This window comes from Raphanus sativus, unplaced genomic scaffold (assembly GCF_000801105.2).
Source record: "Raphanus sativus cultivar WK10039 unplaced genomic scaffold, ASM80110v3 Scaffold1067, whole genome shotgun sequence".
NCBI classification, from domain to species: Eukaryota; Viridiplantae; Streptophyta; class Magnoliopsida; order Brassicales; family Brassicaceae; genus Raphanus; species Raphanus sativus.
In genome coordinates, this window is record NW_026616381.1 from 1 (window position 1) to 25,680 (window position 25,680).

Sequence of the window (25,680 nt, forward strand, 5' to 3'; positions counted from 1 at the left end):
TATAGATACAGATACAGTACAACATATATTTGTGTTCCTAACTCACAAAGCTTATTATAATCTTATGGCCTTTGAAGTGATAAGACCTTTTTATTTTTGAGTAAAAGATAGACAAAGATTAGATAACACATTCTTTAAGCCACGGGAGGATCTTCGTTTACAAATTTGGCAAACTCTTCCCTTGTCCTCCCATTTGGATTCTTCTTCCATTCGATGAACTTCTTCGACGCCTCTATGAACTTCTCCATGTGAAGCCGCTTCCATTCCTACCAAAATCAAATATCCATACAAAGTGTGTGCGCCAAAAAGCATTAAGCAACATGAACTTAGAAAACACTTGTGATTAATGATCAGGGAACTTGCGAGCGTATGAGTACTTCAACCTCAAAATTCCATTCTCCATACATGTCAGGATCATCCTTGTTGGCCCATATAAAGGCCTTCACTTGCATTTTCTCGGATGTATGCTGCATAAAGAGAGATCAAAGCTTTAAGTTTTAAGCAATCTCATGATACATAGATTCATAAAAGAACATTAGACAATCATGAAGTGGAACTTACAGTCAATACAACCTCAACAGTTTTCCTCTCGTACTCAGCTCCTTCAATCATATCTAAGTTCTCTAGCTGAGCATTTGTTAATCCGGTTAGTACCTGCACAATGTAAGTGCAAAGATGACACCACAATAAGTAATGCAGAAGGTAAACCAAGAGAGACAATTACACAAGCACACTCAATAGCTTTATTAGAAATCGCCTTGTATAACTCAATTACAAGTTCTGCTTAATCAGCCTCGCTAGCCTGTTAACACCCTAACAGCTGCTACTGAACAATTCCTAAGCTACCCGCTTATGTCTCTCCACCGTCAAGTACTTCAGCCCCTGCTTCAGCACGACCCAGAACACTTCCAAACGCTTCTCTCTCTCTATAAGATCAGCCTCTGTGTCTCTGTCTCTCTACAGACGACCACATAGCTATCTTATACTAACTCCACGTTCCCGAAATCCTAGTCTCCAAGGAACCACAATATGGACATCTTCCATATCAATAAGTGCAACTTTCCTTTTCTTGGAATGCACTTATTCCTCTTCCTTTAAGTCATAAACTTGCTCCTCAAGTTTATTCCTTTTTGCCTTTTCTCCAAGATACTCTCTTGCTCTCCAAGTCTGCACGACTCCAGCTCAGCATTTCGACTCCACATGGTCTTCACCACTCACTACAACGTCTGCTTCAGCAACTACGTCAGCGACTATTTCAGGGCGGACATCTTTACATCAACACACAAAACCATCAACCATCATTTTTTCTGTTTTTGAGAACAAGAATTAGAATATCAGAGATAAGAAAAAGAAAAAAAAACAAGTTTAACAATAAAAAGGTTAGTTTTTCTTTCATTCGATTGTCAATGTCCAGATGAACCAAAACTTAGTTTACACATGCATTAAAAATATCATGGTGTATGTTAAACCGGAGATAAACCGGCTCATGACATAAACCAAACCCAAACAAAACAATATCCTCTATTGGAGAGAGCCAGAAGAAAAGTTGAATTCTTGTTTTTTTTGTCTAACCAAGAAAGTTATCTTGTTTATGATTAGTCCTCTATAACCTAACTGCTCTGACTTGAGGCGCACTTCTTTGTAAAAAAGTAGTTACGTGGGCAAGACGGTTTTGAAGATTAGGTTTTGTTTCTTTCTTAGTTTAGATTATTTTTCCCCCAAAAATAAGAAAGAGATGAGAACAAACCTTGCCGTTGATTACACCGGTCTCAGAAGGAGCAATACAAGGATGCAAACGCCCTTTGAGCCTGTACCTGTGATTGCAACATCCCCAAAAACCATCTTTAATCAATCTTCACAGAATCTTAGCCAAAAGAAAGATATGAGATGGTGAATTATACAAGCCGTGGAGTTGAGCGGAGACGATGACTGGTGTGCATTCGAGGATCAAACCCACGACGGCTGGTTCCTGGAAACTGCCATAGACGAAGACATTGTGCGACGGGGATACAGAACTACTCATCTTCTTCTTCTTCTTTCTAATAGACTGATTTGTTTAGTTTGAAAAAAACGTGTGTGAGAGAGATGAGTAAGTAGTGCTCTGTTTATAACCTCGTACCGTAGCCTACTTTCTTTGACTCCTTCCTCCTTATTTTCTTGGTTTATTTGGTAAAATGGTAGGAGATCATCTTTTTCATTTTCTTTTTCAACAGTCATACTTTTCTTGGTTAATATCATTTTTGTTTTGAACATTCAGAATAGTCAAGTTGATCTTGTACGTGCGTGAAGCAATAGTAACTACATGTGTATGATTTATGGACATTTGTCGTAACATCTTAAATTACAATAAAACATAGGCTGTAACACTACATCGCAAAACCAAAAAAGCCTGTATGATTGTCAGATTGTTGTGGTATGACTGTATGAGTGTATTTGTTAATGTATTTGTGTCCATGTTCATTTATAGAACTTGTGTACTATAGTTGATACACTTTCAACTGTTGAAAATCTCAAAAGAAAAATTTAGACATCTCTATTCAATCTCATTCTCCTCCTCTGCTTTCAGTGAACTTGACTGATTTAGTCTCAATTCAAGATCCCAGAAGAAGAAGAAAAAAAACAGAATGTGCCAGACAAAATAATAACACAAAGAAAGTAAACTAGATGACTCAGTTCACATGTCATTAGTGTTCGCTAATTGCATCGTACACATAGAAGAAGTGTAAAAGTGAGAACATTGTCTTTCTTAAGCGCATACCAACTCCTAAACCTCATCATCGCTTCCTTCCGGTCCATGGAGTTCTCTCCTACATATTTTAGTTTGTTGTTGTATCAATGAAACCATTCCTATATATATATATAGAGGATTTAACAAAGAAAAAAAATATCACAGTACCTCAAAAGCCAGTAAGGACCCCACTTATCACTTACCTGTGAGAAAGAAACCATAATATCAATGAACACACACACAAAGTTGAAGAATTGAGTTTTGCTTTGATAGGAATCTGAGTCTTGAGGAGTCTTTTCTTACCCTATACATGCCGATGAGATTAGCACAACCGACACAAAAGATATCTTGCAAAGCAGGTTTGGACTTTCTTTCAGCCAGAAACGTATTGAAGCTGCCACCAAAATCAAGGATATATATTGGTTAAAATTCTCTCATGAACATATGAAACAAATGGGAAGCATATATACACTTACAGTCTACTGAAGTTATATGTGATAAGAGTTGCCTGAAAAGGAAACATCACTCATCAGCATGTTAAAATGCAGTTTCAAGTTAAAAGATGAATGCAAGTTTGAAAAAAAAAACCTGAATCTTCTTAGTGATGATATCATTGGGAAGTCCGAGATGTGTGTGGCACTCTTTGCATGTGTAGACGGCTCCCTCGAGTTCTATCACGAACACTCTTCCCATCTGCACCAACCTGGAGTCTAGAGTCCCACGAGATCGTGATGATGTACGACAACGACGACAATCATCGAGAAGAATCAACGAGGAATTCAAGAAACGATACCAAGAATCAGTTTGTTAAGTTTGAAATAGCAGTGAACTGTATAAACTCAAACTCAACGAATCCAATACAAATCTCCGATTACAATCTTCAATAACTCTCAAGAATCAATCGATATCAACACGATATCGATCTCTTCTCTACGAATCTCCTCACGAGAATCGCCACAAGACTCACGTCTCTCAGTTATCGTTGATCACTAAACGGATAAAACGAACAAATGAAAAGAATACAACACTTATACAAGACGTAAAGTTGTAACTGACAAAGACTCTTGTTGAGCTAGAGTCTTTCCTTTTCCCTCTTCATTTAAACTTGATTTGAAGTTCCTGCTTCCGCTCCACTCAACTCCTCTGCTTCTTTCACTCTTTTCCCTTGCTTCTTCTTCGAATAGTACACCTGCAATGGTGTATCAATACCCCCCCCTTCAACATGAAGCTTGTCCTCAAGCGCAAACAAAGGAAACGCCTGACGGAACTCTTTTGCCAACACCCACGAATTATCATGCTCAGGAAGGCCTGCCCAGTCAATCAACAATTCCAACGCTCCCCTGTCGTTGTAACGAGTAGCCAGAATAGCAGCAGGCTGCACCACCACCTCATGTAGATCATCACATATCGGAGGCAATGGTGACACCTGATGATGCTCGCCCAACACACGCTTGAGCTGAGACACATGAAATACAGGATGAATCTTAGAGCCATCTGGAAGACGTAAGCGATACGCAACCTGTCCAATACGCTCCAGGATCACATAAGGCCCGAAGAACTTAGCGGACAACTTCTGACAAACACGACGAACCACCGAGTGTTGCCTATACGGACGCAGTTTCAGAAAAACACTATCCCCCACTTCAAACTCGACATCTCTCCTATGTTTATCCGCGTTATTTTTCATCAACTGCTGAGCTCTCACCAAATGTTCCTTAACCTCTCTCAAAATGTTATCCCTCTCTTTCAACATTTCTTCCAAATCATAGTTATTTGTAGACCCTTCTTCATAACGAATCAACACTGGAGGGTCACGACCATACAGAACCTTGAATGGAGACGTATGCAGAGAAGAATGATACGAAGTATTATACCATAGCTCGGCCCATGCCAAAAACTTGAGCCATTGACGAGGATGACTCGAAGTTAGACAACGCAGATACGACTCCAAACATCTGTTAAGGACCTCTGTCTGTCCATCTGTTTGCGGATGAAAGGCAGTGCTGTAACGTAGTTTAGTACCGGCCAAACGAAACATCTCCTTCCAAAACGCACTGAGGAAGATCCGATCTCTGTCTGACACTATGGAACTGGGGAACCCATGAAGACGCACCACCTCCTGAATAAACTTCTTAGCGACATCCGCTGCTGTGAATGGATGACTCAGTCCAATGAAATGTGCAAACTTCGATAAACGATCCACTACCACCAAGATGACGTTGTGCCCATTAGACATCGGCAATCCTTCGATAAAGTCCATCGATATATCTTGCCACACATCTGATGGAATAGGCAAAGGTTGTAGCAGACCTGCTGGAGATAAGGTAGACGACTTGTGAGTTTGACAAATCTGACACTCCGAAACATACTGCTGAACATCTTTATACATGCCCTCCCACTGAAACATCAACTGAATCCTCTTGATTGTTTTTAATACTCCTGCATGTCCTCCCATCTTCCCATCATGATATTCTTGTAAGATGACTGAAATGAACTTTGAGGTTTTTGGAATCATCAACCTACGCTTATACCATAACCTCCCATCAACGACACTGTACTTCGAATTTAAGGTTCCTTTCTGCACCTGCTCGAGTAGTGACTGCAGAAACTTGTCCTTGTCAACCTCTTCAAGCAAGTCTTGTAACTGTATCACTGCAGGAACTGTGATAGCCAACAACATCGACCCATTGACACGCTCAATACGACTCAAACCATCAGCTGCTTTGTTTTCAATTCCTGGTTTGTAGATGATATCAAAGTCAAAACCAAGCAATTTTGTGAGCCACTTCTGATACTCCATATTCACCTCTTTCTGTTCTAGTAGAAACTTTAAGCTCTTCTGATCCGTATGCACCACAAACTTACGCCCCAGTAGATAATGTTTCCACTTGTTAACTGCCATCACCACTGCCATTAATTCCCGTTCATAAACTGGTTTGTGCTGTTCCCGCGGAGTCAGACCATGACTGAAATAGGCAATAGGTCTCCCTTCTTGCATTAGTACAGCTCCCAGACCAAACCCCGAGGCATCAGTCTCGACGATGAAAGGCTTGTCAAACTGCGGTAGTGCCAGGACCGGAGTTGACATCATCGCTGTCTTCAGTTTATCAAATGCCTGTTGCCCATCAGAACTCCATTCAAACTTATCTTTGCGTAGCAGGTCCGTTAATGGTTTTGCTAAACTGCCATAACCCCAAACAAATCGTCGATAGTAGCCCGTGAGACCCAAAAACCCACGAAGTTGTTTGATATTCGTTGGAGAAGGCCACAGCTTCATAGCAGATGTCTTAGACGGATCTGTAGACACACCAGAAGCAGAGATAACATGACCTAAATAGTCAACTTGTGGCTGTCCAAACGAACATTTCTTCAAATGCGCAAACAATGAATGTTTTTGCAGTAGCGACAAGACGATATCCAAATGTTGTACATGCTCATCCATGTTCTTGCTGTACACTAAGATGTCGTCAAAGAAGACAAGAACGAAGATTCCCAAATAAGGGCGAAAGACATCATTCATGAGTGACTGAAAAGTGGCCGGAGCATTAGTCAAACCGAAAGGCATGACTAAGAACTCATAGTGTCCATCTTGTGTCCTGAATGCTGTCTTCGGAATGTCTTCATCGTGCATTCTAATCTGATGATAACCAGCTCTGAGATCCAACTTTGAAAACACTGTTGAACCATGAAGTTCGTCGAGCAATTGATCAATCATCGGTATAGGGTATTTGTTGAGTACTGTGGCTCTGTTAAGTGCGCGATAATCAATGCAAAAACGCCATGAGCCGTCTTTCTTTTTGACCAGCAGAACTGGACTTGAGAAAGGACTTGTACTCTTTCGAATAATACCCGATTCGAGCATCTCCTTAACCATGGAAGTCATGGCCGTCTTATGCGCTTGAGGATAGCGATAAGGACGTACACTGATAGCCTCAGTTCCTGTTTTCAGTGCAATAGAGTGCTCGTGCCCACGCAGAGGTGGTAATCCCATTGGTGGTGCAAAGACTGTAGGAAAACGGTCCAATACCCTGGTCACTTCCACAGGTACTGGTGTTGTTCCTAACTGCTGTTGTACCTGGTGATTACTCAGCCAAAGCTCAGCTCCGTTCTGAATGACGGAAGCCGGGGTTGATAGTGAGCGCAACGAAAGTGTAGGTTTATGTAAATCTTGTTCGCCCACTAATGTAACTAGGCGTCCTTGGTAATGGAAACTTAGCTCATGTGATTCCCAATCAACTTCACACTTGCCAAGCGTTCGTAGCCATTGAATGCCTAGTACCACATCTGCTCCTCCTAACTCCAAAGCAATGAAGTCTGTGGTAAACTTCAAATTTTGTACTTGAAAGACTACGTTCTTGCACACTCCTAAACCATTCACCGTCACCCCTGTGCCCAAGATCACACTGAGATTTTTGTTCTCCTCCACTGTTAGCTTCGCACGCTCCACCAAGGCAGGTGATATGAAATTGTGAGTCGCTCCACTGTCCAACAACACAACGATTTTGCACTTCCCCACTACTCCTCTCACTTTTGTCGTTGTCAACGACTCGACTCCCATGAAAGCATTGTAAGAAATTGTCATCAGAGCTGTCGTATGTCCTGCCTTTTGATTGTCCCCTTCTTCTCCAAACTCTTCCAGCACTTCCATCTCCATCCCGTTAACCACTGTTAGCACTTGTAACTCTGCATTTGGACATACATGAGTACGAGAATACTTTCCAGCACATTTGTAGCACAGATGATTGTCCTTGCGATATTGTAATTCTGCATCAGATAGGTGCAGCCTCGGTCGCTCTTGTGGTTTCTGACCTTGAGGTGTCTTTGTCTCTGTTTGTGGTTTTGGAGTAACATTAGCCGTCTTAAACGGAGTATAAGTGTAGTTCCGTTGTGGTTTAGTTTGTACTCCTTTAACTGCACTCAACGCTTGACACAAAAGACTGTCTTCCATTTGTACTACTGCTGCTTTGTGTGCTGTCAACCCTTGTGGTTTCGTCAATTTGATAATCTCCTTCATCTCTTTCTTTAAGCCTTTATAAAAGATGTTGATCAAATTCTTCTCATCTATCCCCGTAACCTGCGCTCGCAGCTCTTCGAACTCACTGATGTAATCCTGAATCGAACCAGACTGTGTGATGTTGCAGAGACGTTTTCCTGGTTCATCATCAATCGAAACCGCAAACCTTGCCAACATTCTTTCCTTGAAGTCCGACCAGTCTGCAAACGGTTGCTCGGCCATTTCTCCTTCAAACCAGTTCAGAACCTTCCCGTCCAAGCTTAGTGAAAGTAACTCAAGCTTCTGATCTTCCGAGTAACGACCTACACGGAAATATCGTTCCACACGAAATATCCAGCCATACGGCCTCTCTCCTTCAAAGACCGGTAACTCAATTTTCCGCAACAAGTTCTTTCTATTAGCTAACGCTACATCGATCCCCCGATAACCTAACGGAATATCCTCCTGATTCGTAGAATGTGATGGAATCGGTACCTGAGGAGCTGGATCTAGCTCAGTTTCGAGTGATTTGCCATTCGGTCGTTCGCGATGATGATTCGTCTCCATACGTTCCATCGATGCCGATAGGTTGAACAAATGGCGCTCCAAGAGATCAAATCGCTTCTCCCACGACGCGATTCGAGTGAACGACTCCTCAACCTTCTTCTCCATCTCCGAAGTTGAGGACACCAGCAACTTACAACCATCGCCGAATATCTTCAGTTCTCTGTGAATATCTTCGATCGACTGCTCCATCTCGTCAATCCTCATCTCCGACGCCGATGCGAGAGCCATTGCGATGATCAATCCGTCACGAGCGCACCAGTTGTTAAGTTTGAAATAGCAGTGAACTGTATAAACTCAAACTCAACGAATCCAATACAAATCTCCGATTACAATCTTCAATAACTCTCAAGAATCAATCGATATCAACACGATATCGATCTCTTCTCTACGAATCTCCTCACGAGAATCGCCACAAGACTCACGTCTCTCAGTTATCGTTGATCACTAAACGGATAAAACGAACAAATGAAAAGAATACAACACTTATACAAGACGTAAAGTTGTAACTGACAAAGACTCTTGTTGAGCTAGAGTCTTTCCTTTTCCCTCTTCATTTAAACTTGATTTGAAGTTCCTGCTTCCGCTCCACTCAACTCCTCTGCTTCTTTCACTCTTTTCCCTTGCTTCTTCTTCGAATAGTACACCTGCAATGGTGTATCACAGTTAGCGGTTTCCAAGAAATAGATCAAATCTACCAATGTTGAAGACAATGATTCTACGATGCAAAGAAGAATCCATGGATTCGTAGTGACTATGTGATTCTTAACAGAGGAAAAATGCTAAACGTAGCAGCGATTAAACAAACACAAACGAGTGAGAGACTACGAGAGAGAGAGAGAGAGAGAGAGAGAGAGAACTCACAGTGGCCGGAGATGGTGATGCAGCGGCGGTGAGCCGGTGACACGGCAGGATATGAGAAGTCAGAGACAGAGAGAGTCTTGGAACCAAAAGGTAATCTTGCTTTGGAGTCGAGAGAGAGCGGGAGGGAGATGGTTTTATATTACGCTTTAAACCATGTCATAATTCGGTTTATGACGGAAGTAACTTGTTTGAGATCAATTGGATCCACATTGAGTGGGTGTTAATCATATTTTTGAAGTATCAAGGCGTTTTCGAGAGAGGATAAAAAGTAGTTAAGACTTAAGTCCAGTCTCGGGCCTCTCGGCCTTTAGGTGGGCTGTGGACCAGTTTATGTAATATCCAACTTATCATTTGGGCTGTACAATTTAATTCATCTTTCAAAGATCAAATGTTAAAGGCTTAAAGCCAGTTACTATTTATAGATACTTTCATTTTACTTTCTACTTTTCTTTTCTGATTTGTCACTTTTTCCATTGTTTTAGCTAACTTTGATTATTTGCTATATTCTTATTAGTTATTAGTTTAAATTATTATTATTTATGAAGTGATTTTGCTGATTTGTCACCTTCTCCATAATTTTAGCTAAATTTGCTTATTTGTCATATTCTTATTAGTTATTAGTTTAAATCATCAATTTATTAATTTAGATAATACACATATTTTGAACTATCTAATTAGTTTATTAATTTAAATAATATAAATATTTCGAAATTTTTAATTGGAATTATGATTATAGTTATTTTAACTCTCACAAGATTTTTATTAGTTTTTAACTTGAATCATTAACTATACCATTATCTATGAATTGATTTTACTGATTTGCCACATTCTCCTTGATTTTAGCTAATTTTGCTTATGTATCATATTCTTATTATTTTTAGATTAAATCATCAATTTATTAATTTAGATAATACAAATATTTTGAACTTTCTAATTAATTTATTAATTTAAATAATATAAATATTTAAAAATTTCTAATTGGAATTATGATTATTATTATTTTAACTTTCACAAGATTCTTATTAGTTTTTAGTTTGAATCATTAATTTATTAATTTAAATAATATAACTATTTCAAACTTTCTAATTGGAATTACAATGATAATTATTTTAAACAAGTTAGGTATTTTCATATGATGTAAGATGTTTTAAACTCTATAATTTCATTTTCTCATACATTCCAAATTGGCCTGATTATAGTCGATATTTATATTTATATACTTGTGATATTTGTTTTTTTAGTTAGAACTCTATGTTTTTCTTTTTTCTTTGAATTTGAAAGACTATGAGCAAACTGGTTTTGTTACATGGAGTTTGGAATTATGAATTAGGTATTCTAAATTACTTCGAGAATTATTTCACGTGTATATTTTATTACTATTTAATCTATAACAAAAATATGTTTTGATATTAAGTTTAGAGAGTTTTCTATGTAATCATATTATGAACATGTGTTTAATGGTTTAATTTCTAAAACGTCTAAATAAATATATTTTTAATGAATAATTAGATTTATCATTATATAATTAATCAGAAATTAACTTTAATAATAAAACTATCATTATCTATTTTTCTTTTATTAAAAGTAAACTTATGAAATATTAAGATAGTTCAATGTATATATTGATCAAGTAAACCAATGAAATATTGTCATTATCTCAATTAGTGTTTTTAAAAATGTTTTCTTCTAAATTATCATTGAACTTTAATTTTCATTTACTTTTATTTATTTTGTTTTTACTTAGATTTGTGTGTTTTAGTGTGTTTTGATAATTTTATACATGTTTGTGGTTTAAAAATACAAAGTAGGTTAAGAGTGACTAAAAGTTCACATTGTTACTTTACTTTATTGTGTGAAATATTTGATATTTAGTTATGCTAATATGGTCTCATAGTTTTATAGCTTTCCTTTGTGTTAAGAAGACGTAAACCGAAATAAAAACCGAAGAAAACTAAAATGATTAAGAATATAAAGAATAAGTTATTATGATATTTAAATCATAATACATATTATAAAAATTATTAGTAAAACGATTATGCCCGCATATGCGGGCAAATCACCTAGTTCACCATTAGACACCTAGTGTACACTATAGTTGGTTGATACACTTTGAAATTGTTAAAATATCTCAAAAAGAAACTCTAAAAATTGGTAACAATAACTAATAACACATTCAGTCTCATTCTCCTCCTTGGGTATCAATGAACCTGACGATCTCAGAAGGAAAAAAAAAACAGAATGTGCCAGACAAAATAATAACACAAAACGGAGTCAAACAAATGACTCAGTTCACATGTGATTAGTGATAGCTAATTTCTTTGTACACATAAAAGAAGTGTGAAAGTAAAAACTTCCAGAAAAAAAAAACTTTCAAATGTCATCAAAATACCAAAAGGAAGAATATGCGATTTGTTCTTGAGACTATTCACCATTCAGACACTATACAAAGCATATGAAAATCAAGAACATAGAATTCTACTCCACATTGTCTTTTTTTTTTATTTAATCATATACGAACTCCTAAACCTCATCATCGCTTCCTTCCGGTCCTTGGAGTTCGCTCCTACATATTGTTAGTTTGTTGTTGTATTAGTGAAATCCTTTCTATATGTAGAGGATATAACAGAGTAAAAATATCACATTACCTCAAAACCCTGAAACAATTTGGATCACTTACCTGTGAGAAAGAAACCACAAAATCAATGAGATATACATAAATAAAGTTGACGAAGAATGGAGTTTGCTTTGGTGGAATTTGAGTCTCTTACGCCATAAAGGCCGATGTCATTGGAACAACCGACACAATAGATATCATGGAAGTCAGCATTTGCTTCAGCCAGAAGTATTGTATTGAAGCTGCCACCAAAATTAAGGATATATTATTGGTTAAAAATCCTCAAGCAACATGAAACAACTGAGAAGCGCATATAAATACTTACAGTCTACTGAACACATATACGAGGCAACCATCCTGAAAAGAAAATTAAACATCAGAGGCATGTCAAAATGCAGTGTCAAGTTAAAGATGAGATGTAAGCTGTGAGAAAACCTCGGTCTCCTTGGAGATGAGATCACTGGGGACTCCGAGATGTGTGTCGCACCATTTGCAAGTATACACTGGTCCCTCGAGTTCTATCCCGAACGCTCTTCCCATTTTCCACCACGAGATCTTGATTAACGTCTAGAGAAGGTTAAAAGGAAGTCATGATGTAACAGAAACAGGATGAAAACTGGACGAGAATCATGAAGAATTGATAACGTGATCTCCAAGAAAAGAGAAAAAAAATAGGTTAATAATGATGAAGAAAGTGATTCTACGAGAAAATGTTAGCAGAAGAAGAATCCATGGATTCTCAGTGACTATGCGATTCTTTTCAACGAGTTTAATAAGGAAAAATGCTAAATGTTCGCAAACGACTTAGAGTATAGAGTAACCATCAAGAAAATCGAAAACGGTACCAAGAATCAGTCGCAAATGAAAACCCTAGACGACGTTCGCGCGCGAAGAAGAATGCTCTTCTTTTCAACGAGATTAACGGAGGAAAAATGCTTAATATTGCAACGATTAACCGCGAAAGAGTGAGAAGTTACGGGAAAGAGAGAGAACTCACGGTGGCTGGAGACGGTGATGTAACGACGGTGACACGGCGGGAGATGAAAAGTCAGAGATAGAGAGAGAGAGAGAGAGTCTTGGAGCCTTTTGCTTTGGAGTCGTGAGAGTCTGAGAGAGAGGGAGGGAGAGGCTTTTATACAGCATTACGTTTTAAACAGATGTCATAATTTGGTTTATGCCTGGAATAATTTACCTGATAGGATTTGGATCCACATTGAGAGGGTCTTATTGATATTTTTATATAGTATAAAGGCAATTTCGTAAAGTGATAAATGCAGTCAAGACCAGACAACGTTTTGGGCCTTTAGGTGGCTTTCTGAACTAGTGTATAAATTGGGCTGTACAACTTAATTCTCTATAACTAGGTGATAACTCTATACCTTGACCAAAAAAAAAAAAAGGTGATAACCCTATACCTTGGGCAAAATATCTAAAATTATGACATGTTTACAATTTAAAATTACTATGTATTTTGCGATTTTTTTTCTCAAAGTATGAGAATACATTTCAAATTTAATAAAGAATAAACATGACACGAAATATTAAATAATGTTTATTGTTGTTTTTATTTTAGTGATTTGATGGTGGTAGTTTTTTAAAAATTGAGTCTGTTTTGTTTTTGTTATACCTCATCATAATTGATTTTACGTTTATAAAACATAATATAATTTTATATTCAATTTTATTCAGCCTATTTATGGATCTTAAATCTATGTTAAGCTCAAAACAAATTCAAATGGGATGAATTAAAAGCATAATCTTCTCTTTTAGAATCCCCTAATCTATATTTGAGAAGTGATTTTGACATGTGTCATCACCATATTAATTTTGAAAGAAAAATTATGACATGGCACACTAACATTGATTACATGCCTTGAAATAAATTATGACATGGATATTTACATTTAGTATTGATTTATATTTAAGATAATTTTTTAAAAATATGGTAATAACTTATAGATCATTATGACATATTTACATTTAGTATTGATTTATATTTAAGGTAAAATTTTAAAATATGGTAATAACTTATATATCATAATTAATATAACAATAAATAATAAATTAAATAGAAATATAATAATAATTAAAATTTCGAAATATTATTTAGCTATATTTTATAAGTATATAATTTTTATTACAAAAACAATTCTTCAAAATACTATGCATTTTGGAAAAAAAATTTCTTTAAATAATGACATGGACATTTACATTTATTGTTGATTTGTATTTTTAGTAAGTTTTTAAAATATGGTAATAACTCATAGATCATATTAATATAGCAATAAATAATATAATGTTATAAATAAAAATATAATATTATTTGGAATTTTTCAAAATTTAATTCTATTTTATAATTATTATTAGTAAAACAGTTCTTCAAAATTATACAGTTTTTAAATGTAATTTTCTAATCCAATACTATTAGTTTATTTTTAATATCCATAAATTTTAGAGAATTATTTAGTTTTATGTTTTGATAATTATACACTTAACAAAATTTTCTCTTGCATTTACAAAATTTGATTTAATATATTTTAACAAAAAGATATAAATTAAAGAATATTTCAAAATTGTAATTTTAAATATATAAATACATATTGCTAAATATACATTGAATAAAAAATATTTTTTTAATCTTAAAGTTTTTTTTTGACATCTTAATATTAAAGTTTTACATATGATTGAATTAAGATTATATATTGTAAGCAAATAATAAAATCAAAAATTAACAAAATCAAAAATTAACAAAAATTATATTTTAAAATAAATTTAAATTTTAAAACTTTTAGTTCTGCACATGGTGCAGGAAGACACCTAGTTTTTTATGTATGCAAAGTGAAGAAAGAAAGGGGAGGGGGGGGGAATGCAACCAGATTTTGCTCAAAATGTTTTGCAACATTATATATACAAATATGTAAAATTTGCAGGAATTCCTCGGGCTTCATCTTTGCTTTTTCAATCTTTCTTTTTCAATTTTCCTTTCTATAAAAATAATCACGGTACATTTTTAATACATTAAATGACCAAACATCGAAGGAAAGAATTTAATGTCTATTTATTTTTAACATTTAAATTTGATTATATATAGTAAAGTATTGAATGGTTCATTTAATGTTACTTTTAAATAATCTCAGTAAGGTTGGTTCAAATAAAAAAAAGAGCTGACAAGTACTTTCAGCTTGACATGTAAACATGCTCGTCAAAGTTTAATTTAACCAATGCTCCAAAATTAATATGTAGAAGATTTTTTTTGGTTTTTTAGTCAAAGGTAAAGAAGATAAATTCACTGTTATATGAGAAATAGTCATAGCATATTTTAAACTATTTTAACTTGTATTTAGATAGAAAAATAATCAACCATATATTTTACAATCTACTTTTTTGTGCTTGGCTTTTTAGTAAAAGAGAAGAAGATAAATTCACCATTATATGAAAAATAGACATTGTTATTTTTCTTTAAGTTACTATCAACCTGTATTTAGAGAAAAATTCAACCATTTTCGAGATGACAAAAAGATTTGAATAGCGATTTTGAGTTTTATTCACCGGTTTTCAATATAAAGATGGATGTTCAAAGATTATGGTTGTGTTCATCATTTTTTTCTTATTATTCTCTCTTATTTTGGAGGCGGATTTCACCCTATTCTAATCAAAAATTCGGTCTAGTACTACTAAGATTAGGAAGAAACACAATAGCCCCACAAATATCAAATGTCCACTCTGCATTGAGAGAATTATCCAAGAAGAAGAAGAAGAAGAAGAAGAAGAAGAAGAAGAAGAAGAAGAAGAAGAAGAAGAAGAAGAAGAAGAAGAAGAAGAAGAAGCTTATGTTGCGGTGACAATCTCATGTTTTATATTATTCATGCATATCTTTGTGCAATCTCCAAGAGACGAGCACAGAGTTCTCGAGGCTTGGAGTTCATTGGCATATGATCCGCAGCTTTGATTTCCATTACTTCTTTTACCGGAAAGTTGTTGATCATCCAACGCTGGTAATCATTATGTATCACATTATCCTTTCCGCATGTGATGTAGATACGCGTAACAGATCCGTACCCTTCCTCAGTGAAGCTTCCTGTCCCTGCCAGGTTGTCCGTAACTGATGGGTTTACCCTCACCAGCATTTTCGCCAATTCAAGATCCTAAACGAAAAAAAAAAAAGGCTACTAGCAAACTCTTGTTTGTCGCTTTAAAAAGAGAGGCTTAGGACTTAGGAGACTTACCTCGACTGGTGAAAGTTGATACAAATTCTTGGCCAAGAACTTTGGTCCAAAGAGAGCAGACTGTAACGGATGATCAGGTCTCCCATAGCTTCCCAGCACGGTATCCAACCAATCTTCCGGTGACATGCTCGCCATCTATATTTCACTCAGATATCAGAAAATCACTTGTAAGAAGAGATGATACCCTGTAATACAATCATCATTTTATAATTTACATTTTTGAGAACATAAGCAGGTGGATTTGTTGTGTCAGGCATGAAGGATGTCACAAAGACCATAGCAGCGATCTTATGAGGGAAGGTGTCAGCTGCAAACGCTGCGCATATTCCTCCCATGCTATGAGCAACGAGAACCACCTTATCTTCATCAGGCGAGCTCAGAACATCAAGCAACGGTTTGCAGTAATCCTCTAGTGTTTGAATCTCTTCCAATCTGGTTGTGTTTATGCCCGACGCAGCTAGGTCTACTGCTGTCACAATGTGACCTGCAGCCTCGAGAACCGGTTTCACCTTGTACCAGCACCATGCGCCGTGGCAGATACCATGGACAAGCACATACCGCTTCTGGTCCTTTTTCTCCATTGCCTTCTTTTTATTTCAACCTTCTTGCTCTAGATAAATAGTCCTTCATCGTAAGATAATTATGGTACGAATCATTTTGGCAAAAGATAACCTTTGACAAAAGATAATGTATGGTGCGAGGTATTGCAGCCAATGTATGGACGAACAGTTTTGGCAAAAGATAACTTCTGACAAAAGATAATGTACAGCCAATGTATGGACGAACAGTTTTGGCAAAAGATAACTTCTGACAAAAGATAATGAATGGTACGAATTATTGCAGCCACACGTGTCTTCATGTTTGGCATTTTTCTAAAAGATTGAACATAACTCACTTACAAGAATTCTCTAATATAGCTAAGGATTATTCTACAGCTAATTGACATAATCCGTTGCTAAATTTCGAAAGGCGACGGATACGTTCCGTGGCGTCAGCTCCGACGCTATCTGTGATCCGTAGCCAATTTGTAGCTCATTAGCAATAGATTAGCGACACCAATTCCTATAGCTAATGGCGACAACTTAGCTATAACTTAGTCTGTGACTCATTAGCGACCTCTTTCTATAGCTACGTGGCTACAAACTTTAGCAAGAGTCTCATAACATTATTTGTAGCTAACACAATCTATAGCTAGTACAATTTATAAATTTTGAAAAGATAATTAGTTTCCAAGTTAGCTTATGTCGAATTCTCCATAAAAGGGTCACTAAATAAACAACCATCAACATTTTGGTCAGAAGTAAACATAAACACGAATCTAATCAGAGTTATAAAAAGCTATGGTAAGCTTAAGAGTGAATCTGGTCAAACAAATTGGTAAGCTTATGCAAGATACAAAATCCACTCTCAGTAAAAAAAAAACACTAAAAATTGGTAACAATAACTAATAAACTAGACACCTCTATGTATTCAGTGTCATTCTCCTCTTTGCTATTAGTGAGAACCTGACGATATCAGAAGAAGAAGAAACAGAATGTGCCAGACAGAATAAAAACTGAATACAAAGTCAGATAGATGATTCAGTTCACATGCCATTAGTGATAGCTAATTTCATTGTACATATAGAAGAAGTGCAAAAGTAAGAACTTTTAAATGTCATCAAAATCCCAAAAGAAAGAATATGCGATTTGTTCTTGAGACTATTCACCATTCACACACTATACAAAGCAATATGAAAATCAAGAACATAGACTTCTACTCCACATTGTCTTCTTTTTCTTAATCATATACCAACTCCTAAACCTCATCATCGCTTCCTTCCGGTCCATGGAGCTCGCCCCTACATATTGTTTGTTTGCTGTTGTATTAATGAAAACATTTCTATATATAGAGGACTAACAAAGTAAAAATATCACGTTACCTCATAACCCAGTAACTATTTGGATCACTTACCTGTGAGAAAGAAACCACAAAATCAATGAACACACATAAAGTTGAAGAATTGAGTTTGCTTTGAGGCTCTTTTCTCACGCTATAAATGCCCATGTTTTTGGAACAACCGACGCAACAGATATCTGGGAAAGCGGAATTGGAAGTTGATTCAACCAGAAATGTATTGAAGCTGCCACCAAAATTAAGGACATATACTGGTTAAAATTCTCAAGAAGATGAAACAACTGAGAAGCATATATACTTACAGTCTAGTGAAGTTATATTCGTGACGACCATTCTGAAAAGAAATCATCAGCATGTGAAAATGAAGTTTCAAGTTAAAAGATGAGATGTAAGTGTGAGAAAACCTCGATCACCTTAGCGATGATATCATTGGGAAGCCCGAGATGTGTGTGGCACTTTGTGCATGTGTAGACGGGTCCCTCGAGTTCTATCACGAACACTCTTCCCATCTTCCACCAACCTGGAGACTAGTCCTACAAGATAGTGACGTGATTCGAGAGAGAAGGTTAAAACGATGACTGAAACAGGAAGAAGACTAGACAAAGAACAACCATCAAGAATTGAAAACGTGATTTCCAAGAAAAGAGAAAACAAATCTGTTAATGTTGAAGAAAATGATTCTACGATGCAAAGAAAAACCCTAAGACGACGAGAAAATGTTAGCGGAAGAAGAATCCATGGATTCTCAGTGACTAAGCGATTCTTTTCAACGGGATTAACAGAGGAAAAATGTTTAATATATATATATTGCAACGAACGATTAACCGCTAAAGAGTGAGAGATTACGGGAAAGAGAGAGAGAGAACTCACGGTGGCCGGAGTTGATGATGCAGCGACGGTGACACGGCGGGAGATGAGAAGTGAGAGAGATTCTTGGAGCCTTTTGCTTTGGAGTCGTGAGAGAGGGAGGGAGAGAGGGTTTTATATTACGTTTTAAACAAATATCATAATTCGGTTTCTGCCGGGAATAATTTGCTTGAGAGCAATTGGATCCACATTGAGAGGGTCTTCTAAATAACTTTACAGAGTATTACGGCGTTTTCGTATAATGATAAAAGTAGTGAAGAACAGTCAACGTTTCGGCATTTAGATGGGCTTTTGAACTAGTGTATACATTGGGCTGTACAACTTGATTCTTTATCACTCATCAAATCAAATGCGACAGCCTATTACTATTTATTAATGATTTCATTTTACTTTCTACTTTCTTTTTCTTGGATTTTTAGTAAAAAGATGAAAAGATAAATTCACCATTAGTTGAAAAATAGACATAGCTAATTTATTTTATTATTATCAATATGTATTTGGATAGAATAAGTCAACAGTTTTCAAGATAAGACTGATTCTAATAGTAATTTGGGTATATTTCACCACTTTCTTTAATAAAAGATGAATGTTCAGACTTCAGAGGTTCTGATTTGTTCGTGGGTGGCTTTTTTGAATAATGAGTATATCAAGATATGTAAATATGATTTCTTTAATGGTGTTTACCGTTGGTGTGTATCAATTCGTATTTGGCGCTAGGAGTGTTGTCTATATTGCCGTCTTTTGAGTTTGTCTTAACTCCATTTGCATTTTTTCTTCCAAAATAGAAAAAAAAAATGGTGTTTTACATTGGAGATGTTCCATAATCACTTTTACTCTGTTATGATTGGAAGACTCAATGTCATTTGCGAGATGTGGCACATGCATTAAGCACCAGAAAACTGCCATTGTTGTGTAATCTTTTTTTCTTTCTTTTTGAAAAAGGGCTTCATTGTTGTGTAATCTATGGTGTAAAATAAAACTTGTATAGAACCAGCAAAAAAGCAGTTATGAAATTATTCATATTATAAAATCAAAACATAATAAACATGTAAACTATGAAAATGTAGTCATATATAAAGTGGTTGTGTCTTTAAGTGATAGTGATTGATTTATGTGAAAATGAAAATTACTTTGTTGACTGAGATTTTCTTTTTATAGAAGAATACAAAGTGGCCAAAACTGGATACGCACTATAGCAAAAAGCATACAAATTAAAAGCTAATAATCAAGAAAAGAGAACATATTAGCCATGGAGAAGGGTCACGGCAGGTTCAAGAACGCTACCGCAAACAATCACGTTATGAGAATGAGCATCAGAACCACTCATTGTCTGCCCCTAACTAGATTTGATTTGACAAAAGTGACAATAATGAATGTAATCGATAATTAAACTTTTAGCCATTGTGTGGATCTACTCTAAATTTCACTAACTCTCTTTTCTGGTTCATGTCCTATTGAATATAGCGACATCATTTAAAATCACGTATGCATAAGTGGATGTTAATATCCACATAAATTATAAAGTATGTCACTAATATGTACCGATGTAGAAACATTGATGAAACAACATGCAATATAAAGTAACTTTAGAGTAAACGATAATAGAAATATAAACATATGAATTGATATAACATCTTTATTTGCTACAAACACTATCCTCATAATATCCATCAAACTTTCAAACACTAACAGCTAACTCTCGAATTGCAATGTAAGTACCTAAGACTTCAATGGGAATACTCATCACCACCATATCAAACAACATTATAGTCTTTTTCTTAACACATTTTTTTTTACAACATTATAGGCGTAAACAAAAAACAACATTATAGTCTCAAACCCAAACTTCTTGAAACTTCCAGAGATTTCAGGTAAGATAGGCAAGGGAGAAGAATAGAATGTTACGCTCAGTAATGCTCCAACCAAAGACATCATATAGCCGAAGAACGGAAGTGTCTCACCGAAGAACGGAAGTGTCCGCTTTCTCTAGATGAGATCTCGGTTCAATGGATGTAAACGGTCGCAACGGGTCGGGTTTGGAGGAGGCAATCTTCAGATCTGTCTGCTGAACGACGGTGCGTGGAGGATTTCTCTCGTGCCGTCAGAGATGGTGTATGTTGGGTTTCTTGGTTGGTCAGTATTTTCTTTGACCGTTCAAGCTTGCTTGGTCTCACCATGCTTCGCTGGTTATTAGGCTACTTTCACTGCTTTGGTTTCTTTTCACTGTCACTTTCTGTTGTTGTTTAGTTTTGTTTCTGCATTCTGCTACTAGTCTCTTTATAATCTAGCTAAAAAACTTGAAAATTTGGTATAATAATTTAATATTTTATTGAAAAAGAACTTTAGAGTAAACGATGAAAAGAAATATTATAAGCATATGAATTGATTTAACATCTTCATTTGTTACAAACACCATCCTCATAATATCAATCAAACTTTCAAACACTAACAAACCAACTCTCGAATTGCAATGTAAGTACCTAAAACTCCAATGGGAACACTCATAGCTACCATAACAAACAACATTATAGTCTCAAACCCAAACTTCTTGAAACTTCCAGAGATCTTCAAGTAACATAAGCAAGGGAGAAGAATAGAGACCGTTACGCTCAGCAAAGCTCCAACCAAAGACATCATGTAACCGAAGAACGGAAGTGTCTCAGCGATGACCACACTGCTTGCTATACATAATGTACTTATTAAGAGATGCAAATATGTTTTCTTGGCGTAACGCGAAGGAAACCATTTTTTTATGGTGTTAACGGTTGGTGTGATCATCAATGCGTATTTGGCTATGGGGTTTACGAGGGTTGTGTATATTGCCACCTTTGAACTCGTCTTATGAGTCGGAAGATTCAATGTTATTTGCGATAGAGTATTTGATCCATACATTAAGTAGCCCAATACCGCCATTGATGTGTAGCCTATAGTGCATAATATAAAACTTATAAGTAGGACCTGCAAAAAAAGAGACATTATTTTAGTTTTAGTTTTCATATATACAAAACAAAATATAAATTCATGCCAGTGGTCACGAGTTTGTTGGTTAATGATAGTGATTGATTTATATCAATTCGCCGAGTCCCAACAACAATACATGAGATTTTCTTAAACCCACCTTCAGATTCGTGATCTATAAATATACATAATCCAAATTTAACAATATATGTGTGGAAATGATGACTTACATTGTTGAACTGATGTTTACTTTTCATAGAATTATACAAAGTGGGCAACACCGGATGTGCACCATAGCAAAAAGCATACAAGCTCAAAGCCGTAGGGATACCACTCCAGTTAATCAGCTTTCCACTTTGGCGAAACCCGATTCCATCAACAGCCCCAACCCAAGATATTGATCCAAGAGTCACCACCGTAGCTAAAACGCCACTCATGGAAACGTAAGACAAGACGCTTAGATTATCCCACCAAAGAGTTGGCATGATGACGAGGGCCACTGAGGCCATGAACGATTGTTTCCCGTTCATTCTCAAACCGATCATTTCGATGTTAAACCCTGGGAAAAGATTGTGAAGATTGTCTCCTTCCATGATCAAGAAGCCAGTGGTGACTAGGTATAGTTCTAGGTGCATGAAGACTGACACAATGATTCTTCCGGGTCTACCAAACGCGCGCTCTCCAATGTCTGGATACGTTTTAATGCTGCGGTCCGCGTTCATGCATTTTGTAATGAGTAAAGATGTGTAGAATGCGGTTGCGGCTAGGAGTAACAGAAGTGATAGACTTAACCATCCTCCACGAGCTAATGAATATGGTACTGATAATATTCCAATGCCTAAAACAATTCACGTTATCGTCATTAGCATTCAAATTGTTATACAAAGACGAGTAAATATATAAAATGCATCGACTAGTAAAAGTTAACCTGAAAAAGCGTTGAGTGCGTTGAAACAAGTCTTGAAGAGAGATGAAGATCCTCCATCGTCAAGTTGTTTTTCGTGGTTATCTTCTTCCATTGCTGATACCTTCCTCGTAGGAAGTTCCTATAGGAAAGTAGAGAATGTAATTTTATTTTTGGAAACTAATGCAAAAAGTATTGATGATGTTGGTGTGTATGTGAAGTTTAACGTGTACAGTTTGAACTTCTATAGAAAGAAAGTATTGTAAATGTTATAAATATTGTAGTGATGTCCATATGGAAAGTCCTAGATATACTTGTTCCCCACTCCAAGTTAAGCTTTGTCTCCAAGCTATTGTATCCTATATAAGGAGATCATTATTCATGGAATAAGACAGACCAATTCCTCTCTTCTCTTCTCTTCTCTACTTTATTTACAACACGTTATCAGCACGAGACTCTAAACCCTAGCTAAAATCCAGCGACCACAAAAACCTTAATTTCAGCCGCAACTTTAAACCGTCATATCTCCCTAACCGTAAGGATCCAGACGGCGAGTAATATATCAAATTGAAGCTCTTGACGAGACGAATCCAGAGCCGCAGACCACGCATCAATCCGACTCCAGACGCGCCGTCACCTCCCAGTGCAAACCGCGCCGTCAAAGATCATCCAAAACCCTAATAGCGGCCAACTCCTTATCTCTCTTAATTTCGATATCTATTGTTTTTAGATCTCATACTAATCCAACTTTGAAACTTTCATTGTTGATTATTCAAGGTTTCTAAAAGAGGAACCAAAGAGAAAAGATCGGCAAAGATTAAGGTAAGATCTCAAGAACCCTAATCTTTACTTGTGGTTCAAGCAATTCGGATTTCAAACTTCTCTTCATCTAAATTCCGATTTAAAAATTTTGTGATTTGATTTGGTTGATTTTAAAATCAAAACCCTAAATCCTTAATAGTTTTACATGACTTTAGTTTTGTATGGACAACAAGTGATACCCCTTTAAGGATGACACGCTATATGTCCAAACAAAATTTAAAATCAAGGTTTAACCTAATCCTAAAATCAGATTTGAATTTTAAACCCTAATCCTTAAAGTTTAAGTCCGATTTTAAGAAACCCTAAACCCTAAAATATAAAGCATGTGATTACATGACTTTCGTTTTGTATGGACAACAAGTGATACCCCTTTAAGGATGACACGCTATATGTCCAAACAAAACATAAGGTTAATGTTTTCCACATTTTTTGGTCGATGATGCACACCATAGTGTGGCTAGACCATGATTTTCTTTTAAGTCAATGATGCATACCAATAGGTATGACTAGACCATATGAAGTAAAGGTCGATGATACGTACTCTTAAGTACGATTAGACCATAAAACAAAATCAATGGTCGATGATGTTCACCCTCAGGTGCAACTAGATTTTTCACCTATGATTCACGGTGATCATCCACGATGATCCGCGTTGATCTATGATCCATGATGATCCTCGATGATCCGCGATAATCTACGATGATCAGTGATCCAAGGTGATCCACGGTGATCCTCGATGATCCACGGTGATCCACAATCACCGGTGATGGATGATGCGCACCACAGTGCAGCTAAATCACGATCCGTTTTATTTGGTCGAGGATGTGTACCGAATGGTACTACTAGACCATTAAATCGCATGGGTCGATGTAGCATACCATATGGTATGGCTAAACCATGCACTCTTCCATCCCACTATTTTCAAGGGATTTATAAATCAAATAAGTTGATTAAGTGATGGATGAGTTATGAGAAAGTAAATTTCTAAAGAGAATGCAAACTGGCCGTATGGCCCTCTTATTTGTTTGCTGGCAATGTGATTTAATTGTGTAATAGCCGAATGGCATTGGTCACACAAGCCATATGGCTTTATTGTTTACATACTAGCCGAGTGCCTTTTATTTCTTGGATAGCCAATGGCATCAGAAAATTGTATGTACTAACACAAATCATTTTGATATGATTCAGATGTCGAGACTCCATCACTCGGATTACCCAGCCCTTGATCTCAATGGAGACAATTACCTTGATTGGGCAATGAACACTTCAGCTGATTTAAAGTCTAAAGGACTTGGGAAGTGTATCAAATACAGCAATGATACCCTTGCATATGAAAGGCGTAGAGCTGTTTTGATAATGAGAAAGCATCTCGTGAAGGATCTGTATGATGAGTGCAGTTACATCAACGATCCTTACGATCTCTGGTCGAGATTGAACACCATGTTCTTGGAGCCATTACTAGATGAGTCCATGAAAGAATGGAAGGCTCTGAGGTTCCAGGATTATGAATCCGTGGATGACTATCACTTTGATCTTATGAGAATCACCTATAGTCTTAAACTATGTGGTGAAGTGATAACAAACTATGACTTGTTAAGCAAGACTCGTGACACGATCCATTCAAAGGAAGTGTTGTTATCACAGAAGGCTAAAGGTTTCACAACCTATTACGACCTTCTCTCATACCTTTCAGCTCTTGAGGAAAAGAAGCAGAAAAGGAAAGTCAACCTCGACAAACTCGACTATGTTATGGAGATAAGTGCCGAGTATCAATGTGAGATGATATACGGTGATGCTGAAGAAGCTAAGAAAAGAAAATTCGGGTGGACTCATATAGATGATGAGATTGGTTTATTCATTGAATAGAGAACCAAATGTGAGCCACGTCCAAGATGTTATTATGGACTGGCCGGCTATTGTTTAAGCCTTTTGACATTCTGATTTCATACTTATGATTTGGTGTTTTCTTTTAAATATAATTTGTCATTCAAATTTCATAGCATTAATAAAAGTTTTTCTTTTATCTTGATTGATTTGCTTGAAAAATATTTTTGATTGACAAATGAGAATGAAAACTCGAGAAGAGTATGTCTAGACCACCACGCCTAAGGCATGGCCTTAAGAGGCACGAAATTTATCACCTAAGACCCATTGAGAGAGACCAAATCTCCACTGGCCGTGGACAAGGATACCACAATAACCGTGGTTATAGATCCAATCATGGTCGAGGAGGGAGTAAAGGTC

The 25,680-nt window shown here is 36.4% G+C and overlaps 7 protein-coding genes across 8 annotated transcripts; 1 reads left to right on the forward strand and 6 right to left on the reverse strand.

The window, feature by feature from the left end:
• Positions 1–22: 22 nt before the first annotated feature.
• On the reverse strand, positions 23–2,139 carry LOC108807404 (protein AIG2 A). The gene is made up of 5 exons (XM_018579688.2): positions 1,902–2,139; positions 1,748–1,814; positions 562–654; positions 384–467; positions 23–266 (listed from the first exon to the last, which is right to left on the reverse strand). The coding sequence occupies exons 1-5, from the start codon at positions 2,021–2,023 to the stop codon at positions 135–137; spliced, it is 498 nt and encodes a 165-aa protein (XP_018435190.1). The 5' UTR covers positions 2,024–2,139; the 3' UTR covers positions 23–134.
• A 402-nt stretch (positions 2,140–2,541) lies between these two features.
• LOC130503627 (protein yippee-like At3g08990) lies at positions 2,542–8,349 on the reverse strand. The gene is made up of 6 exons (XM_056998253.1): positions 8,217–8,349; positions 3,317–3,438; positions 3,205–3,236; positions 3,032–3,122; positions 2,897–2,931; positions 2,542–2,807 (listed from the first exon to the last, which is right to left on the reverse strand). Exons 2-6 carry the CDS (start codon positions 3,419–3,421, stop codon positions 2,765–2,767), a joined length of 306 nt encoding a protein of 101 aa, XP_056854233.1. The 5' UTR covers positions 3,422–3,438; positions 8,217–8,349; the 3' UTR covers positions 2,542–2,764.
• Positions 8,350–11,627: 3,278 nt separating this feature from the next.
• LOC108811263 (protein yippee-like At3g55890) lies at positions 11,628–12,855 on the reverse strand. 2 transcript variants are annotated; one of them, XR_008940883.1, is made up of 6 exons: positions 12,761–12,855; positions 12,251–12,330; positions 12,089–12,120; positions 11,918–12,005; positions 11,795–11,826; positions 11,628–11,712 (listed from the first exon to the last, which is right to left on the reverse strand). XR_008940883.1 is itself a non-coding variant. In XM_018583308.2 (6 exons), the coding sequence occupies exons 2-6, from the start codon at positions 12,301–12,303 to the stop codon at positions 11,670–11,672; spliced, it is 300 nt and encodes a 99-aa protein (XP_018438810.1). In that variant the 5' UTR covers positions 12,304–12,330; positions 12,761–12,855; the 3' UTR covers positions 11,628–11,669. The 2 variants fall into 2 exon arrangements, 1 of the variants encoding a protein (XP_018438810.1); XM_018583308.2 differs by having other exon boundaries at positions 12,199–12,330.
• Positions 12,856–15,471: 2,616 nt separating this feature from the next.
• LOC130503629 (methylesterase 4-like) lies at positions 15,472–16,698 on the reverse strand. The gene is made up of 3 exons (XM_056998255.1): positions 16,205–16,698; positions 15,990–16,124; positions 15,472–15,908 (listed from the first exon to the last, which is right to left on the reverse strand). The coding sequence occupies exons 1-3, from the start codon at positions 16,568–16,570 to the stop codon at positions 15,627–15,629; spliced, it is 783 nt and encodes a 260-aa protein (XP_056854235.1). The 5' UTR covers positions 16,571–16,698; the 3' UTR covers positions 15,472–15,626.
• Positions 16,699–17,565: 867 nt separating this feature from the next.
• Positions 17,566–18,945, reverse strand: LOC130503631 (protein yippee-like At3g55890). The gene is made up of 6 exons (XM_056998257.1): positions 18,756–18,945; positions 18,299–18,418; positions 18,188–18,219; positions 18,021–18,111; positions 17,911–17,942; positions 17,566–17,829 (listed from the first exon to the last, which is right to left on the reverse strand). Exons 2-6 carry the CDS (start codon positions 18,392–18,394, stop codon positions 17,787–17,789), a joined length of 294 nt encoding a protein of 97 aa, XP_056854237.1. The 5' UTR covers positions 18,395–18,418; positions 18,756–18,945; the 3' UTR covers positions 17,566–17,786.
• Positions 18,946–21,102: 2,157 nt separating this feature from the next.
• On the reverse strand, positions 21,103–22,836 carry LOC108809859 (amino acid transporter AVT1I). The gene is made up of 3 exons (XM_056998254.1): positions 22,639–22,836; positions 21,941–22,548; positions 21,103–21,710 (listed from the first exon to the last, which is right to left on the reverse strand). Exons 1-3 carry the CDS (start codon positions 22,727–22,729, stop codon positions 21,198–21,200), a joined length of 1,212 nt encoding a protein of 403 aa, XP_056854234.1. The 5' UTR covers positions 22,730–22,836; the 3' UTR covers positions 21,103–21,197.
• Positions 22,837–22,990: 154 nt separating this feature from the next.
• LOC130503630 (uncharacterized) lies at positions 22,991–25,465 on the forward strand. The gene is made up of 2 exons (XM_056998256.1): positions 22,991–23,436; positions 24,625–25,465. Exon 2 carries the CDS (start codon positions 24,625–24,627, stop codon positions 25,300–25,302), a length of 678 nt encoding a protein of 225 aa, XP_056854236.1. The 5' UTR covers positions 22,991–23,436; the 3' UTR covers positions 25,303–25,465.
• Positions 25,466–25,680: the final 215 nt, after the last annotated feature.